Source organism: Larimichthys crocea, chromosome VIII, assembly GCF_000972845.2.
Source record: "Larimichthys crocea isolate SSNF chromosome VIII, L_crocea_2.0, whole genome shotgun sequence".
NCBI lineage: Eukaryota > Metazoa > Chordata > Actinopteri > Sciaenidae > Larimichthys > Larimichthys crocea.
In genome coordinates this window covers 14,481,106-14,501,611 of record NC_040018.1, presented here as the reverse complement: position 1 = coordinate 14,501,611, position 20,506 = coordinate 14,481,106, and the positions used below count along the sequence as shown (strand labels likewise).

At 39.4% G+C, this 20,506-nt stretch overlaps 1 protein-coding gene across 10 annotated transcripts in view; it reads left to right on the top strand.

The window, feature by feature from the left end:
- tcf12 (transcription factor 12) overlaps nt 1–20,506 on the top strand; it is a 75,172-nt gene that overhangs the window by 31,520 nt on the left and 23,146 nt on the right. For 8 of the 10 annotated variants that reach the window (XM_019270516.2, XM_019270517.2, XM_019270518.2 and 5 more), the window contains 3 exons: nt 6,232–6,293; nt 7,744–7,876; nt 8,692–8,744. In XM_019270516.2, the coding sequence (XP_019126061.1) occupies nt 6,232–6,293; nt 7,744–7,876; nt 8,692–8,744 (248 nt within the window). Of the gene's footprint in view, nt 1–6,231; nt 6,294–7,743; nt 7,877–8,691; nt 8,745–19,474; nt 19,666–20,506 lie in introns of those variants that run through there. The other 2 variants (XM_010737610.3, XM_019270523.2) reach the window with 1 other exon arrangement.

Genomic DNA, 20,506 nt, shown 5'->3' with positions numbered 1-20,506 from the left:
TCTACAAATTACTTACTTTAATTGAATCGTATGGCCAATGCAGTTAAATATTATGATGTTTTTACACTGGCCAATAGACTCCCAAAGGTCTTTGGTTATCTAATGAAGCATACAGCCTCTTTCACATATTAACTAGTAGCATGTCAAACATATGTGGCTCTCATTGAAATGACTTAACAAAGTAAGAGGATGCTTTATGGTAAAAAACTATTGCTCACACGTGAACATGTAATTATTGAAATTGTGAAACAGGTGTACTGGTGCTGTTGAGGTGCTTGGTGAAGTGATGTGTGGGGTGTTTGGGTTGCATAGTGTTGTTGATGTCACAAAGTGTCGCTCTCACGGTCATCACTGGTCTACTGTCAGACCACACGAGTATAAGACACGACGTGTTTTACACTAGTGTGGTATAAAATGCGTGTAAAATGCAATTTGGTGCAGGTGAAGGTATGTGTAAAGAAAAACGTGAAAACAAACAGTTCAGTTCAATCTGTAGAAGTCTCTCTGAGACAGCAAGCAGTAGGAGTGAGTGTCTAGGACGGTAACCTGGCAGGGAGACCAAGAACCAAAAGGTGCCTGGCAGAAATATCCACTTCCTTGGCTGCAATGAAAGAGGTTGAAGGATAAGATATCAGTACAACACTTCGGGCTGTATGTCAGAAGGCGTACAAAGACCCCCCTGATGATAAGGCACATGGCAGCAGGCTGGAGTTTGGTAAAACCAATGAGAGAGTGAGCTTCTTGGGTCTGGCTAAACAATAGCTGAAGTTCAATACAAAGTGCTATATTTAGCATAAACTGGGCACAGCTCATCACTCAGATGTCACCATCCCTGCTACATGCTGTGATGGCGCTGTAGTGGCATCAGACGATAGCCAAATCTTTTGCCAGATACAGGCTAATAATCAAAGATACCCTACTACAAACTACCTCAGATTGAAATTATGATTTCTGTCCTAACCAAACCATGACCTCGTCAACAATGGAGGCGCTTTGCAACTTGTATATGAAAACCTTTAAAATCTGCGGATTGACTTCACACAGGCTGTTCACAGATATCGCAGATAACTGTAAATACTGTAACTAAAATACCGTAATGCTTGTATTAGAATGTGCAAAGATGACATTATCACATCCTCAGAGACAGTTCTGGTGGATTTAAAAGCACGACTTGGAGGATCCAAAAAACAAACAAAAGGTGCTCTCAAGGAGGATCAAAATAATAACTCAAACTTCCATCTAAACATGAGAATACTTGAACACAGGCTGGTCAGGCTTGACGTACACTTCTAGGAACGGAACAAGACGAACTGACAAAGACAAGGGGAGACAAGGACTATTTATACATGAGGTGATAGAAAACAGGTGAAACCAATCAGGGGCGGGGCAAACAATTACAAAGGCGGGAAAATCACACAAAGGGAGGAAGTCAGCGTCTGAAACGAGAGGGAAAAGGTGAGTACAAAATAAAACAGGAAGTGCTTGAAACATAAAACACTGAACATGAACATGACTAAAATTAACGCACTTGATTAAGACACAACACATATGTAGCCAAGAAGACCAGAAGACATATTTTGCTGCCAAAAGTGCTATTGTGATGTATTGACTCAGGATAAAATGCTTAAACATAGGGTATGTATTCACTCTTCATAATTCTAAACAGGTTTGTACAGAGTTTTGGGATTTAACTTTGTAGACTTTTAATTGGTAGTATAACATTTGCTTTTTCCAGAAAAGTGTTTTTGTCTGTTTATCTGTGGAAATACTGGAATCTTCCATTTTATTTTTTCCCGTATTATTCTGTCTGCTGGGACATATTTTGTTTATTCTTTGGCGTTGAAATGCTTCACAATCATGTTACACCTTCACACATCTCGGTGATATGCTAATAAGCAGCTTCACTGAATATTTTAATCAGAATTGATGGATTCTCCTCCCTCATGAGATTGATTTTTCATCGCATAGGGGATATACTGTGTGATGGCAGTCTGCATACCTAGCCCTATATTTATGTTATTGATGGTGATTGCTGTAATTAAGCCACTTTACTCATGTTGCTTTCGGCATTTTGTACGTTTTGCATCTTTACTGTTTTAATGACTTTTGCTTCCTATCGATCACTTCACTTTAGACTCATTAGTAGGCCTGTGACACAAAACGGAAAAAAACATGCTTAGTCCTGCCCAGCCCTGCTCAGAACAAATAGGCCTACTCGAGAAAAAAAAATCATAATAACAATAATCTTGTTGTGAGGCTGCGCTCACACACGCCTGCTTAGAGGAGGGAAAACAAAGCATTAGTAACAACAAACCTGTAACATGAAATTAATCAATTCAGCTTTTATTCATCCCTCGCAGTAGGAACCATCTTTGATTTATAAGCTAGTGTTTCACACCTAAATACTTAAATCAGGTAACTTTAGATTTTACAGTTTGTTTGTTTTTATCTATTAGAAAATATAGATTATACAGTGGCCTGTTTTCCTCACTACGAGTTACAGTATATGTGCATCAGACAGGAGATTGTGTCAGTGCATGATAAGGGTATATTTTATTCAGCTAATTTAGGCTCCTGGCTTTAGAACTGGCCAACCCAGCAATATGTTCCACTTGATATATCACTTTGTTCTACTTTACTTCGGCATCATAAATATGCATTCTCCTGAAATTTCAATAGCAACTCTGCCACGCAGTCGCAAACTGTGAATACAAAGTCTTTTTAAAGCAGGGGTTGTTCTCGGCTTGTTGCTTCATTGGCTACAGCGGGATTTAATGCGTGTCTCTGTTGCACACAACACAAGGGATGACGAGGAAAAATACCTACAGTACTGGTTGAATCCAGCAGGACCTTCACAGGAAGAAGCCATCTACATGTCACTGCTCTGTCTAATGAGATACATGATCAGATAAAGTATTCAGAGCTGCTGCATCTGCACAAACTAAGAGACCTGCTCATCTATGACTTCTGGACATGGTACTGAAATTAACCCCCAAGTATGCCGCCACGTGACAGATCTCCTGAGCCCTGCTGCATCATTCTCTCATTCCTGGTTGATTCAAGTCATGGGAGGTGGGGGAGGCAACAGCTTCTGAATGGGGCGCTGCCATGTCTAGTGGTCATACAGGTGCTTTAATTAAATGCAATATCTCAGAAATATTTCGGTCGTTGTCCTGCGATTGGATACTTTGTTCTTGTACACATGTTATGAAACTTGTTTATTGTTTCTCTACAGAAAATCAAGATCATAAATGACTACATTTCAAAGTAAATGCACTAAAAATGAGATCAGTTATAAACTTGATGCATCAAACAGTCCAGGATCATCGTTTTTATTGGGATTCAGTGGTTAAAAAAAGGCTTTATCATGTATCATGACAGCTACTTTCAAAACATCGTAATACAGTGGTGTTAAGGACACTGAATGAACAAAAGTAACTTCAACTACTGCTCTTTACAAGTATCATTTTAAAATGTTATGTATTTCTGCCTGAACCAATTCTGTCTGTCAAATTTTAAAAGACAGTGCTGTGAGCTTTCTCGGCTTTAGCAAATCCAGAACAATTCCCTGTAGAAGAACATGGTTCAGTCAGTACTTTAAAGAAGAAAAATCTGATTTTATTACATTTCAACTCTATTACAGAGTGTAATAGTGTTCATGCGTAGATTTATGCAGGGTGGGAGACAGAGAAGGAAGGACGTGTAACCTAGTTTATAGACTGAATCAAAGCTTGGACATTGCATCAATTTGCACTCTGATGCTGTGATACACTCAGTGCAGTGTTTACAGGAGAAGCAAGTTCAACCGATGCATTGTTGATAAAAGGAGGAAAAGAAACGGCATCAATCATTGCAGACAACTGTCATATGTAATATCGTCAAATGTGTTTTTGTGAAATGGAGTGCTTTTTAAAAAAAAAGCAGATATAACGGCTGCAGCTTAATGGTATGAGAAACTACAATTTCTCACTCCTTTTATACAAACATTTACCTTTTGAAAGAACTAGTGTCCTTGTGGACTCTTTGGCAGGAAAAGTGGCAATGTTTCACTGCTTACGAATGCAGTAAATATTTATGCACGGTATTTTGCTCAGTGATTTCTTGGTTTAGGCTACGTTGCTGATTGAGCACCAGATCCAGAACGTCTCAGTAGATCTTTTTGCCAGACTCCACAGTTTTCGGGGTTAATGTGTGTCTTTACTTCTCTTCTGTGTCACAGTGTGGACTGAGACTTTGTTTTGACAAACACATCTGTCTGCTCAGGTGGGTCCTGAAACTACAACAGTGACCATCAATTATTCACATGAGACACAGTGTGTGTGTGTGTGTGTTTATGTGTGTCTGACGAAACACATGCTGCCAGTAAATATTTAACTCTTGCACTTGATCAGACCTTTTCCCCAGGAGATGTTTGAATTTAACTAAACCGCCTTTAGATATTAGAGAGAGAATAAAGAAATTAAAATTCTCTGTCAAAGGAAATGTTTCATCATCCTGCCATGATAGAGGACGTTGGTGGTAACCGACAACTTAATCCGATTTCCTTTTGCAAGAGCGATGGCTCAGAACTGTATGGCATTATTGTTAGAAAGAGAAGCAGCTTTGCCAGTTAAACCATCTTTCCTTAGCGTCCTCAGTCTCTGGAGACAGTCTGCACAGATGCAGAACAACTGTCTCCTGCAGGACTGCTCAGATAAGCACAAGTGAATTCTCTTAGATGTGCTTCTGTTCACCTGCGCTCGTGAAAGCAATGTTCAGATCAGTCATTGTGTAACAAAAGATCCGGGCTATGCAAGTTTTTAACTCACAAAAAAATATTTACCTTTTCCCCAGAGTAAACAGAATTTAGTTCCAACGCTTGTGTCTGTGCTTGTAATATTTGGAAGTCTGACAAAAATAATGTACGACGCTGTTAAAGTTATTCATCATTCTCCCCCAGGAGCTCTCATTTGTTTGTTTGTTTGTTTTTGCAGGGGAGTAAAACTGCTGAGTTTGGATATTGTGATGTGTATGATTCATGTGTGTTGTGTGCTGTAAGTTTTATTTTTCCCCTGATGGCTGCCTGGGAGCCTTTCTTTGAGGTGTGCACACCAAATGTGACACTTGATGGAAGGACTCCCTGCAAATTAGATAATCAGTAATTTATTCACTGAGAACATGGTTTGCATACTGCAAACTTTTTGACATGCTTGTTTTGGCTTTTGGCAACAGGAAGCGAAACTACAAAGGTCCCACTTGTCTAAATGACTGTATGTCTGTCAAATAGTTTAGTACATTTAGTACACTGTTACAAGACCTGAGGGAGTCCTGTTTCTATGAGATGGAAACCTGACTTAACTCGGTATGACTGTTTTAAAAGCTCACGTACGCTCAACAGTTTACTGCAAGACAGTGAAATACATCATATAAATATCACTCAGTCAATCATCCATCCCTCTGTTCTTCTTTCCCTCTTTTGCTTCTGGCCTGTATCTGATAATATCAAAGTATGTGATGGACAAAAGTGAAAGAAAACAAACAAAACTGAGCTGCTTAGTAAAAGGAACAACCTCTGAGATTGCTAATGTTAGTAGTATACTGAAAACACTCCTGCCTCTCATCCCTTGGAAGGAACTACTATTTCACATTTTCCTTTTCTAAAGATTTGTGCATTTCCATATATGTTTACATGTTATTGCTTGTTATTACATATTGTAGCATAACATAAAAAATGTGAATTGTTGCCTAAAAAGACATTTGTTTACTTGAAGATGACAAAATGAATTTCTATATTGATTATTATTACATTTCATAACTTATCATAAAGTCCATGGCGATACACCTGGAGCACCATCCAGCATGTTTGTAGACCTCTAAAGATCAAACGTTTGAGACCATCCGATTGGTGGTTTCAATCACCAAACTGCCGGTGAGGTGTGAGGAAAGGGAACTTGTACTGTAGCTTTTTAAGTATTAATGTGAGGAATTACACTGCATAATGTTACAGACTTTAATCTTTATCATAACTTTTTCTATTAAAATGGCAAAACAATAAATGATAAAGACCCAATTACATACAAATTAAACAATGAAGAACATTATATATTATATAAAAGCAAATTAAGTGTTCATCTTGCATCAAACACTTCACTGTAGAACAAAACAATCTGAATACAATATATTGTTTGGCGTTAATCCCATTGTGTGCTTATAAAAGATAACGACTGTTATTACTGTTCTGTGTTTTTATAGGTAAATCAGAGAGGGCTTCATTTATTGGCTATGGGAGGGATCCCGGAGCATCAGGCTGTCAGGTGAGTTTCTCATCAGAAGTTCACTATCAAAGCATCAAAGATAAATCTAGATAATAAAAAAATCACATACACACTTTTGATCAGATAAAGTTGTTGCCTTTTTAGAGAGAATACAGTTTTAGACGTTTTGAGGAGGAGTTGAGGAATGTGAGCAGATCTGCAGCTGCAGGAAACAAAAAAAAAATCAACTTGTTTCCATAGAGAATTTGCAAAGAATGTATGGTGAGAGCCATAATGACATAAATAACAATAAGCTCTAGAGCTACTGATTTATAACATGCTATTCCACCCTGTGTGTAACCCTTTAGTGTGTTTTGTCAATTGGACATTTGAGTTCATGATCTACTTGACTACTACTAACATGGCATGTGACTTCAGAGGCTCAGAGGAGATTACGCTCTGGTTTTGATTCTGATTTTCCCTCTCATCTACCTGCCAATTGCTCAGGTGCACTTCATGTGAGCTGTAAATGATTTTGTCGATGTCTGAATTTCTCACAAAGTCTCCTACTGAACTCTGCATAAAATACGGACTTTAGTACAACCTCAAGATACAAAGTGTTTAAGCTGCAAGAGTTTGATTCTCTGCTCCGTCATAATTGTCTGTTTCTTCCTCTGAGTAATGCAAAAGCACTCACCAATTGATGACTGGGTCAATTAAAATGAATAAAACAAATTCAGAGGTTTTCACAAAGAAAGTCAGAAGCATCCAAATTTGCCTTGAGTCTGTAGTTAGTGTAAAAGAGGCCAGAGCCAGTGTAGCTGCAGAGATTTAATGTCAGTGAACAAAGGAAATAGCAGAACTGGGTCTGTTGTGCCATGTGAATGCTGTGAATTGTAGCCAGAGAAATAGTCTTTATTCATGTTATATTACATTTATAAATTGTTCTTTTTTCCAAATATTTACACTAAAGGGAGATCATTTTAAATTGTTCTGAACTTGGCACACGTGTTAGTTTTGTCAATCAAAAATCAGGGTCACTGTGTCAATCCTCAGCTTGTAAAGGGGATTCAAAGGGAGGCACGTAAGGCGGGTTTTCAAGCCAACTACTGCACATTGTTCTGAGTTGTACTCGCTCACATGATCCCGGCTCTACTGCTCTGCGGCCGATTACACTAATTAGACCAAGCTCTTAATTAGCCTCTTAACCTGTTTTTTGAGGTTGTAGGGGTCAAATAGATATTTGTGACAGGATGATGTGCTGAGCTGAGAAGGTCTGAGTTCTGGCTCAAAATAAATGACAACAGCAATCTAGTTTTTATGGTTTATCTTTAAGTTAAATGTAGATTTCAATATGTAAATAGAAACAACTTGAAAATGTAGTTCATGGGGCTAAAATAACCAGCTGACTATAAGATTGTTATTTTTTCAACAAAGACTGAAGTAAATACATCCACCACTGAAAGCTGATAGTAGTTTTAAGCCTGTGCGTGTTTGTTTTCTCTTTTAGTCTTCTGTAAGGCCGGACATCGGGTTGGCGAGTCCTGGTTCAGTGACTGCATCAGGGAAGTCAGCCGGACCATTATACTCCTTCACTGCAGCCAATCCTCGAAGACGTTCTCTACCAGATCCTCCACCCATCGGTCAGTGCCATGTGATTATAAATGATTATAAGAAAGAATGCGCTAAAATTGTTTCATTGTTGCCTTCTATTTTTTTCAGGAACAAACAGTGTTTATGTGATATTAATTCAGAACAGAATACAACTCAATACAGGCTGAAGCTTTAAAGGCGAATGTGTAATTACTGACCACATGCTCCAAAATACAGCAGGGCAGCATTTCACTTCCTCCCACTCTTAATGCGATTTTATTTATTTTGCTGTGATTTGATTAGAATAAATGGATCCAAAGGATTTTCAATGCGATTTGTAAAAAGCCTGAATTCATACTTTGTCAGGTCTGCCAGCAAGCCGACAAGCAAAGCCAATTTTAAAATGCTTGTTTGGTGAGTTCGGATCAATCAGTGCGATGCTAACTTAGTTCAGAATTTAGCAGCGCTCCAGCAGAGAGCTCCCTCAGCTGTCTGTCAGCTAGCAGCAGCTCATTGCCCTTTTAATCATCAGTTAAACAATCCAGAGGTAGTTTTAAATATCGGAAAAGAACAACAGATATATATGTATATGTATATTCACTCATCGCCCTAACTATTAAAAGCATTTCATTAGTCCTCTTTAATCCTGTGATCAAACAAATATAATCGAAGCAGGATTACACCAGACAGGTTTATAAAATAAGTTAAATAAAGACACACTTTAGCACTTACAAAATGAAAATGTATCTGAAGTTCATCTGAAGAGAAAGAATACTTTATACAGAACAACAGCTTTGTTTACATCAGATTTATAGTTCCCTGTTTTTGCCCGTCAATGAATAGATGTGCTTTCATCTCTCCACAGATCCTCTACAAACAAAAAAGGTTCGCAAGGTCCCTCCTGGGCTGCCTTCATCTGTGAGTGGAAGATCATCTACCTCTCATATAAATAGATTTCACAGTGAGCTTACTTAAGCAGACACACACACACACACACACACACACACACTCACGCCCTCCCTCTCAACACAAAGAGTGCTCTTGACATCACTACCACATCACTTGACATCACTAGTGGGAATTCAGTTGTTTTTGTGGGCCTTGCTCAGCAGTGACACCAGTGCTGCCTGTTAATTTAAACTTCTCCCTTTTAATGTTTGTTGTTTACATGCATGTTGTTTAACATTAGTATGTAAATGTTTCTGTAGGGCACAGCGATTTTCTGTACATTTTATGTGGCTGTGTGTGTGTGTGTGTGTGTGTGTGTGTGTGTGTGTGTGTGTGTGTGTGTGTGTGTGTGTGTGTGTGTGTGTGTGTGAACATCCATGAATGTGTGTGTGCGTGCGTACACATGTGCACCTCGAGGTGATTGATTTTCAGCGCTGCCCTGTCACAGTCTAGCCTCCTCACAGCCTCTCCTGGGAGAAAGAGAGGCTGTCAGAGCGGATCCCCAGCTCTGCTCTTTTGATGTTTAATTAGTCATTACGTAGCCGAACAGGAGGACAGACAGAGATTAATAGCAGAGAATATCTGAAATTTCTATTGGTAATGATCCCGGTGGAGCAGAAACCATTAGGATGCAGAGACGTGTGGAGCTCAGCTTGCATTCGCTTAGACAGGGGGTGTTGGAGTTCATTAATATGCATACATCAGTAAGTCAGATGTTCATTGTTAAAACCCTGGTGGATGGGCAAAGGTTTTTATTAAGCTTTGCCTTAAATTCCTAGAACTTGTGCAAGACAATGTTTTTTTTTCTTTTCTTTTTATTAAGAAGCAACTGGTTTACCAAAATCCCACCCTTTTCTTTGCTTAAACAATACACGTGTTTTCTCCTTTTCGGTGAGGGAGTCTAAGACTGGATTTGCCTTTCAGAGCTTTCATAATCGTCACCTCTGCTGCTGTTACACTGAAATCAAATATGGAACAGGCCGTGAGACATAAAAGGCTGGCATGTGTTTTGTTTCTGGATTTGAATTTGAAAACAAGTTTGTCAGAGCATGAGGGAGAGAAGCGGTCTCTGGCAGCAGCAGGAACGTGTGCTGCCTTCCTCTTAAGTAAGTGATATATTTGAGGTCGGCAAAGAATGGTTGCCTCGCGGGTTACATCTTTTTGTTGTGTAAATGGACGCTGGGCTTTTATTTGTCAGTACTTAACACATGGGCGCAGGTGCGGTTGTGTGACTCATAAGAGTACAATCAAGCCGTACAATGCTAGATGGGGAAAAACAGTGACAGAGCACGGGATAAAATACGGCTTCTTCTTGTCACTCAGTGCTGCTCAGAAGATAAAGCCTGGAGCTCGGAGGAATTATCCCAGTTAGTCTTTGATCCCATTTGAAAGAATAAAGATGGGAGTGTTGAATAAAGGGCTGTAAAGGTCTCGTATAACCTGCTGACAGAGAAAAGAAAACATAAAGCCAGTTTTTTGATAGGTGGTATATGTGGGATATGTTTGAGAGGGAGATAGTCTGGCAGCATAAGGAGGTGTTAGGATATTGGTATTGGACTAATTGTGGCCCTTAAAAACATGTGAAGTGACTGTTGCAGAGGGCGATTGCCGTCTATCTGAGTGTGCTTATCACCTAAGACCCATGTTTGTGTCTCTGCCACCGACACTTGCAGTAGCGAGGGTGGTGTTGAAGAAGTGTCGAGGGGAAGGCGCACCTGGAGTCAGAGCTACTTTGCCAGAGGCAGCTGTGTGAAGAGCCTGCAGCGTACCTGTAAAGCATGAATGCAGCTGCAGATGCCACTGAAAGCTTTTGCTTGTGTAAGCAAGCGTGAGAGCCTCACCAGAGACCTGAATAGCTGCTTGATTTAAAAAAAAAAAAAAAAAAAAAATCAACACAACGCTTCCTATCATTATGTCTACTGCTGGGAATTTTCTTATTTATTTATTTTATTCTCAAATCCCCTTTTTCCTCTGAGCTTGTATTCCTCAGTCTAAAAATAAATGTAGGACTTTTAAATCACATGGGCAATGTAAGTTGCAAGTTCAAGCTTGATGTGTGTGTGCGTGCGTGTGTGTGTGTGTTTGTGTGTACACTACATGATGGAGCTGAATCAAAATATTTACAGGAGCACATCCTCTGTGCATTTAGGTTTTGACACTGCAGTGCACCAGGATGTGAAGGCTATCTGGACAGGCCAGCTGGTGATTGCAAACATTTAAATGTTTCTAGGGCTTTTTCATTTTATATACAGACACCCTCCTCCCCTCTGCCACATACATACTTTCCTCTGTGGTCTGCTGGATGTGTGCTTGCAGACATGGGATACTGCAGATGCGGTTGTAATTGTGTGATGCATATGTCTAACAAATCCTTGTTATCCGCCATTATTTTAAGGGTTGTTTAAACTAGTTTTTTTTTCCAGCCCTGTCAAATGCAGGAGAGGAACATAAGAAAGATTCTTACTCAGACATTTGGAATATATCATGCCATCATGTGTGACAGATAAACAAGTGCTCAAGCATGAAAGCTTTCCCTTTTTATTTTTGTTACAGTGGACACCTTGGCTATAATTGGCTCCCTGCTTTATTTGACTGTATAAACTGAGAGCGAAGGACAGAGCATGTTGTCATTGGACAGACAGGCTGCTACACTGAGGGATGCTGATGGGCAGCTGCGTGGGCACCTGTCTGACAGGAGGACTGAAGACGGAGAGGGAGAGAGGTTTTTGTGGCTTGTAGGGGGGAAAGTTGCATCTTGTAGGATATTTATGGGATGCTGCAAGGGCATGGTGTGTATGTGTGTGCAGTGTCAGTTTGTTTGTGTAAATAGTGCCCCCCCCTCCCCACAACAAACCCTTGTCAGAGGCACGGCGGCTTGATGTGACACTTCCTCCCTGGCTTTGGTGATGATGTGGCTGCAGGATGAGAGAAAGAAAGTGGTGGGTTGAGATTCGGCTCCCCTCAGGGACATTTGCAAGCGAGAACCCTGAGTGTGGATGACAAAATAGATTGACATTTGCTTTTGACGGATCACTCAGACACCCTTGTTTCTGAGAGATTTGCACTGTGCGAGCTGTAAGAAAGGAAGTCTGCTCTAGGCTTTGAATCTTAAGACCTAGAAATGTTCCTTGCAGTACTGTCTGGTGCATGACATTCAAAAGATAGATTTTCTATCCATCTGCCTTTAACAGCTCAAATACAAGAGATCATAATATTGTGCTACACCACTAACCTAATGTTCCTGTTGCTGAGAATGCAGCTTGTTTTTGTGTTGTTTGATCAATAGCGGGGCACGACATAAAGTAGTAATAGAGCTCAGTGAAAAGACTGTGGGTGAAATGCATTAGTACAGCCTTATTTTAACAGTCATGATCACTCCAGGCCTTTATAACTCTCTGGGCAAAATTCAGTTTTAGGTCCACCCTGCATATTTTATATTTCTGACTTTTGCTATTCTGATGTTGCGAAAACAAACAAAACAGATGCATTTAACATCAACACTGTCAGGACTATAGAAGAGAACTAAATGCACATACGCACATTTTCCATTACATCCTGGAAGGTTCACTGATTTTTCTAAAAAAAGTGTTAATGACTCATTAGACAGAGCTCTGTACCCCTGTCTGGTGTCATTATGGTGCAAGCATGATGAAGCAAGGCAGGGCAGGAGAGGAAAACATTAGGTCAATAATAAGGCCAGTATAGTTTCTGTGCCTGCAAAGAGGTCATTCCAAAATGTTTCCAAACAGCAGTGTTTGTTCTGTTCTGCATGTCAAGCCAACCGAATGACACAATTTCTAATAACAATATAAGTTGATAGTAGTGCTTAATTTGATCTAAAATTGCCAAAAAGTTTAAGAAAAATTGTATATTAGGAATGCTCTTTGTTGTGTTACTTTGTGTGCCACTATCATTTCCTGATAGTGACAGTACATGTAGGTAACTACATGTACTGTGAGGTTTGTTCATGCAGACAGACCTCTGAACGTTAACAGCCATCTCTGCTGCTCTGAGCAGCTTTAACCTGCCTTTACATCAATGTTTTGGTTCTCTGGTCCACACTGACATAAACCCTATGGTTGAGTGTTGCTACTCTCACAAGGTCCACACAGATAAGACCATAAGCAGACACGCTCAGCCTCAAGCAAGACAAATATAATATGCTACCTGCCCAGTGCAAGATGACACACCAGAGCTGTAAGTGAATGTTGTGCTCTCTGGATGTGTAATAAGGCATTTTTAAGCTAAAGGTACTAAATGTCATGACTATCAGGGGCCAGTGAAAAGTCAGCAAGTGTAACACAACAGGTTAATATTATGATCATATACTGTAGATGTACTTAGAGCAGTAGTGAAAGTTTAAAATCCAAACCAGAAAGAAAGAAATGGTTAAAAAAGTGCCAAGCTGCGAATGCAAGTGTAACTGTCATCTGAGGTTTGTGTTACTCTCAGCTTTGTAAAACCCACTGAATGTATGAGTCAGGTGTGTGTGTGTGTGCGTGTGTGTGTGTGTGTGTGTGTGTGTGTGTGTGTGTGTGTGTGTGTGTGTGTGTGTGTGTGTGTGTGTGTGTGTGTGTGTGTGTGTGGGCAGGAAGATAGTGTACCTCAGATAGTGTACACAAACTTTCACACAGTTCACCACTTGAACACGATGGGTGTTATACAGAGTTCACAAAGTCAATTTGTGTTTGTATTCGATGAAACTTTACATTTTGTTATACTTCTGTAAATGATTTGGATTATATTTTAGGTGGGTGTTGAGTGATTGATATCTATAGAAATATATTTTTTCATACAAAGTGTACTGTTCTGTGCGGGTTAGTTTTATGATTTCAGTGTGTTTTACAAATTGTATACTGTGTATTCCACATGTTAGTATTCCAAAAGGTCATGGTTGTTATGGGCTGGTAGTGCATGTTATTTGCAGGTGAACGAATTATTGGACAATGTTTTAGGCTCTGATCTGACCCCAGTTAGTGAGCTCCCCAGAGATGGCCTCATCAGATGGCTGATTAGTTTGACAGGGATGATGCTGAACAGTCGCAGCCACCTCTGGGACCCGGGGCTTTGTGTTTATCTTTGTTTGGGTTGGTGAAATTTACCACTGACATTAAAGGCTGTAGATAATGGAACAGGCAAACAAGCCAGAGGCCTGACCCCTTTCATCTGTGAGGAGAACAAGGAGTTAAAAGGACAAAGAGTATGAAAATAATGCACAGATTAAAGTCATTACTCACATTCTAGCCTGTTGTAAATTATTCATGTAGGGCTTGCGTGAGTATACGGCATTAATGCAATCCTTGATTTTTCAGAACGCTGACAGGCTGCGTTCTTGAGCCTGTCAGCGATCACTAAGGTAGAGTGTTTGTTATTTAGAGACCGTCTAAACCAGGCTGCTGTGACCTGGAAAGTATACTGAACCGCATGAAAATCATGTCGTCACTGAGGTTCTTCTCTGCAGGTGTACATTTTGTAAGTACAGTACATACCACACATGTCTAACATGAGCACAGAGTTGTGACAAGGATGAATAAGCTTGTCGTCATGCCGTCTAACAGACACACAAAAGAGGTTGTTATAGTTTTATAAAAGAGGCCATGAAAGTGATGTTTCTACTCGATAGAAAGATGTCATTCCTTAAGCAACAAAGACGATGACAGAGTTTGCTCAAGTAGTAGGTGTTATCGTTCATTTTAAAACTCGGATATTGAGCTGTCATTGGGTCTTTTTTCTCTTTGGGTGAACCTGGTTTCCTCACTTGCGTCATTTCTGACTCTCTAAAGATGGAGTGAGAATTGCTCCCCATCATAAGTTTAAACTAAGTTGTTAAAGAAATACCCTTCTTTAACAATTTAGTTAAGTTTTAGTTTCCCACCACTGTATTGCTCTTCTTCACATCTGCACATTTCTCTTACACACTTCTGATTGTCCTTGTCACGTTTACTCAACAGTGTGAAACAAAACAAATCTGTTTGCAGGATGGTGAGAATGTAAACAAAGGAAAAATAATATTTTTAGGTTATTACTTTTTCCAGAAAATGGTTTAAGACAGTAAATGTAAACGTGGTAGGTCTTGTTTTCTTCTGCTAGTTTGGCGAATGGATACAGTTAACACTGTAGCTTTGCTACATACATTTACTGCCATAAGTCTTTAAAGTTTAAATAGCTTTTGTTTGAAGGCTGCTGTGCTCGATTATTAATCTTTGTGTAGTTTTCTTGCAGCGTGATTGAAAACAAAAACGCATGCAACTTATACATTAAACCGAAATTATTACAGACAGCAATGGCATGAAACAATGAACAATGAAAACACTGATGTCTGAAGAGTTTTATCATCAGCCCTGTAATGTAATTCATACATCACTGTCCAGTATGTTAAAAACAGGCCAAAAAAACTGTAGATATATGTACAAATCTAACACATGCACACTGTTTTTCCTTGTTTAAAAGGTATGTATAATTAAATCTACTTAATCTTTTGTGTGATTTGAAACATAGCCTCTACACACCAGAACATTATTATTTTTTTCTTCATTATGTCTTTACTCTTGTTTTCACATAGAGAGCGCAAAGATAATCATGTGTTGTGTCACAGCTGTAGATGGCAGATGTCAGTCAAGTTCATTTAACATTCAGATTTATTAACTTAATTAACTCCATGCTGCTTGTTACTTACTGTATGTGGATCCAAATAAGCTCTGCATTTTCTTTGAATGGCTTGTTACATGGGGAAATCTCTCTTATCAAGACCTTTACAAAGGTTTTTAAGTGAATCTGTAGGTCACAGCACACCCTGTTGTCACATGGAAAAGAGAATCTCATCACAGCATCTTTATTGATGAGAAAAACAGCATTATAGCTGTGATGCGTGACACAGAAAGTCACACAAAAGTTTGTGATTGAATATTTCTGCACGAATACAGTTCATAGTCTTAATGACAATGTTTATGACACCTTCATGTAGTATGTATATTGCACTTTAGGCCTTTTGTAATGCAGTTTGGCTCAACAGTGTTGGCCCAAAGCATTGCTTACTCTCTTAAATACAAAAAATATCGTTTGGTTGGGCTTCTGTAGTTGACGAGTTAAGATGACAATTGTGGTCTGGGAAACCTTGTTTCCTCTCATTTCTCTATCTGAACTAAAGGCTGAAAAAATGCCAGTCAGCTCCGTTCACCTCTCGTTTACTGTACGCATTTCTGTTTATTCGCTTTCTTCTTATTGACTTTTATTGATCACTCTTTAAGTCGATTGTATAATGTCTTATGTGACGTACATTTGAACATTATTTTGGTTAGGCACTATAACAAATCTCAGTCATCATCATCATCATTTTTTTGGTCTTCATCTGCTAATGAGGAATTTAGTTTTCTTTAGCTTTATTTTTGACAAAGTTTGAATGGAAAACAAACTGTAAAAAGTACAAAGTACAGTGTGCATTTTATTTAAAAATAGGTTTTAGTTAAATATTTAAATAAAGAAATTAATATGCGATTTAATAAATGAAAAAAGGGTAGTAAGTCAGAACTGCATTTAACATACTGCATATTTAGCATAACTGATACAAATACATTTTCCTTTACAGCATAGGGGGCTAGTTACTCACAGCTGTTCAGATGTGAGTAATGAGTAGATTTAAGTTTATTAGTTTATTATGTGATCATAATTTGTGTAATACCTAAATTGACAAATGCTTTGACGTTAACAAGTAACATTTTTATGCACACTGGATTTTATCTCTTAGGTTAACTTAGACTTAATGACCTTGAATTAAGTGAATAAATGTTTTTTTAATTGGCTAATTTATCTATTTTCTGCTGTTTCGCCTTGTCCAGGTCATCTTAGTTTAATTAATTATATCATTAGAAGATATTGTTATGTACAGCTGGGAAGTACTGAAACAAATAATGTGATAATGTGATTTAGTAGCACATTTTCATCATACTTTTACACTTGTATGTACCAAAAAACAGGAATTAAATTGTACTTGATGTGCTAAGAAGGTCTTAAAAGTCTACAGAGACCTTGAATTATTATTGTCTTAAAATCGGTTCATTCATGACACAGCCATTAGTTTGGGAGGTGGGGGTCTGAATCCCCCATGCACCCCCCCTACTCTCCGAGTCAGCCCTCTCTAATTAGAAGCAGAGCTTCTTACAGGAAACAATCTTCCTGTCTGATGACATCACCGCTAAATCCACGGGGGTGAGATGGGGGTGACCTCAGCCTGTGCATTTGCTCTGTTTTTCAACACCCAAACAATTCCCAAGAAAAGCACCTCGTGATGACTCGAGTGTGTCGAGAGGGTAGTGTGAACAGTTGGGTGGAGTTGAGCCTCCATCTTCAAGACCAGGGGTTTTCAACTCCCCCACCTCCTCCTCCTCCTCCTCCTTGTCCTCTTGTAATCTCCCGGGTGCAGTTTGAAATTGTTGACTTCTTTTGTCCACAGGTTGTCAACACTGTACAGATATCTAAATAGAGGACAGTGTCATTGTTCCAAGAACAGAAGAACCATGTTGGTGGACATCCTGATCCTGTATATTACATATATATTAACATGAAAAACATGATTTAAATAGTAAATATGTTTCATGATGTTTCACAGATTTAATCAAATGTGCTGACTGATATAAATTAAGCCCTGAAGAATTAGCTATTAGCAGTTCCTGTGTGCAATGCAGCCGTATATTTAGACAGACAACTATCACTGGATTACTTTAATACTGAAGAAAACTCTTAAGACTACTAAACTAAGGATTTATGGAATGATATCCACTGAAAGTTAAAGTCACACTCAGTCTAGAAATATGTGCATCAACTCTGTGTGTTCATTTGAGTCATGATTCTGGGAAAGAATATTATGTTTGGTGCAAACTGTGGTAACTAGGCACTAAAAGGTTTTAGTACCTAACCTGCCACCATGAGCTATGTGTCACAGTCACTGTGGGCTAAAATACGGTAACTAACTTCCCGTTATTTTTACAACACCAGCACGCACCTGTCTCTTTCACCTCACACACTATCTTCACCTCATGCGTCTTATATCAACAGTCTGAAAACTTCTGTCCAAGACTTTTCTGTAATATCAAGTCTGCCACGTGTTCTGATCAGCAATCCATACAGTAGGTGTAACCTAATAAAACCTCTCCACTACTTGAAATGCATAGATATTCTCACTGTGTCTCCCGTGGAGTCAGTATTCAAAGAAAATTGTCTGACAGTGTTGTGAGTCAGCCAGCACTCATATATGTGGGCATGATTTCCCAAATTAATGCCCATTTCTCCCAGCTTTCATGTGTTTTCCTCGCAACACCGTGCTGTGTGTCTGGACTTGTTTTAGGCCCCTTCAAACACTTCTATCATTACCATTTTCCTTAAAGCATCAACTTGAAACAGTGCCAGATATAAAGCGGTAACCGCATGTAGAGACAGTGTTTTGGACGAGTTTAAAAGAGTCCTAGAGAAGAAAGGGGGATAAATAATAACAGTGCTAAAAGGAAAAGCATAATAAAGGCCTAGTTTTCTTAGGGAAGTGGAAGCTTTCATCTTTCTATAACAATAATGTTCTCAATGAGTCTCTGGGCCTGTGTTTAGTCCAGGAAGCTTCGAGTGGTAGACATGAAAGGCTTCAGTCAGACTGTACAGGCCGGGCTCTCACTGGAATATGGCATCTATCCTCCCCTACCTCTCCTTTCTTCTCCTCTCCTTTGCTTTCCCCTCCTCCCCTTCTTCCCACATGATAAACGTAATGGGGAGCCGTGTGGCTCGCAGTGACAGTAAACCATGGTAAAATGGCTGGCGATGTTTTGCCCCCCAGTGCCCCTTCCTCCCTCCCGTGTCTGAGGCCCCTGGGGTTTAGGAAATGGAGCATTATTTTCATGTTCTGACGTCACGAGCCAACCCCTTTGCAGCTGTTGCACACTTTACAACTCTGTGTTTACGGCCACTTCTCAGCTAAAGGTCTCACTATGCCAGCGCCAAAACTCTCATATTTCACGTTTCATAAATACACTTGGGTTTTTTTCTTTGTCTCTCATTAGCTCAGTTTGGATTCATGGATTTGAGTTGGGGTTTTTTTCCCTCACATGTTGAGCCTTCACTTTCTCCCACTAATGACTCCTAATTGGTGTGTGAGCCATGTGTGGGAACAGGTAAAATGTGTTGCCAGATGGTTGTGTTCTTACCAAAGCCATATTTTACCTCACTGCCTGTAGACTCATTTAATCATCAGAAAAACAAAAAAGATTAGACACTTGGGATTAAAATGTGTGCAGGAGAACAGGCTCACTTATTTATGCACTCATTTGGTTGCAGTTTAATTACACATATTAATGAAATCCTGCTCAGAATGAAATTATTTTAGTTCCAGTTTGTCGGGGTTCCCCTGCAGAAAAATCTGCATTTTTTATGCCTGGAATTAATTTTTTCTCTCTCTGTCTCTCTGTCTCTCTCTCTCTCTGTCTCTCTCTCTCTCTTTCTAAATCCGCTCACACATTTGTTTTCTGTCCCACCCACTTCCCTTTATCTTTTTTATACCCACCACCCCATCGCCTCCCCTCCCCCTCGTCCTTTTCCTCTTTGCCTCAGCACTTAGAGGCTTAAGAGAGGGATGTACCACATGAGCCACTCCCATCTGACAGCCCCCCCCTTCCCACAGTGTGGAATGGTACAATCCTGCTTTGCATAAGTTTCCTCTGAGTGGGTCGTGTGTGGAGGCCAGTGCTGGAAGAATTATTAGTCCCTTTTGAACGGTTTGGATGTATGTAGACTAGAGAGAAAGCCAGTGTGCTGCTGTAGTATACCTTTATCACTTAAAGCTATAATGTATTGTGCTTACCCTGTCCCTGGAATGGGCAGTAACTCTTTAATGTATTACTACAACGGGAAATCGGTGAGTAGTCTCTTTGGGAATGTTTGTGTATTAGACAGGGAAGAGCTGGAAGAAGTGTGAGCGTGTGTGAGTGTATCCCACTGGCTGTCGCTCTGCTTGTCCATCTGACTGTCCTTGTGTCTATCATTTTTGGTGCTTTACTTTAATACAGTGTGTGTGTTTGTGTGTGTGTGAATGCATGTGCTCGAGGCTCCTCTCTTTATTTTCCATTACATCAGTTAAAGCTGTGTGACAGTACAGTTTTTAAATAAGTGTCTTTAAATGTATTTCAGTGCACTTTTATGCTACTCTACATGCCAGCTAAATATTCTAAGCTACATATAAAATAAATTGTGCCATTTTAAAAACTTTTTCTCACACACAGAATGAAACTGAAAAAAAGTTTTTTGCAGCCTTGAATTTATTTTTACTGGCTGGTTGCTTCAGCTCTGAGACTGGGTTGAAATAATAACAAGTGGGAGTCTGGGAATGATTAAGGGAAAGAGACTGCCTGTTGAGGTTAGACTTTCCTGTTTGCAGATTGAGCTCCAAGCACCAGTGTTGCTGTTATTCCATCTGTTTTTAATCACATTGGCATTCTTGACACCACAGGGAGCCTAATGTGATTTCTGAACTTCTCTGTAATGACCTCTTTGATTTTTGTTACTCTTAAAACATTTTCTGTGTGAGTACTTTAGTTGTAAATGCATGAATCATTATGTCTGTGTGTGCGTGTGTGTATGTGCGTATACTTGGACTTGGACTTGAAGAAACTGACTTTTTACTATTACTGATGTAAAAGATGAGTTGTGCTTGTGTTGCAGAAAGTTTTTTAGAAGGGTTTTCTTTTAAATAAATCCTC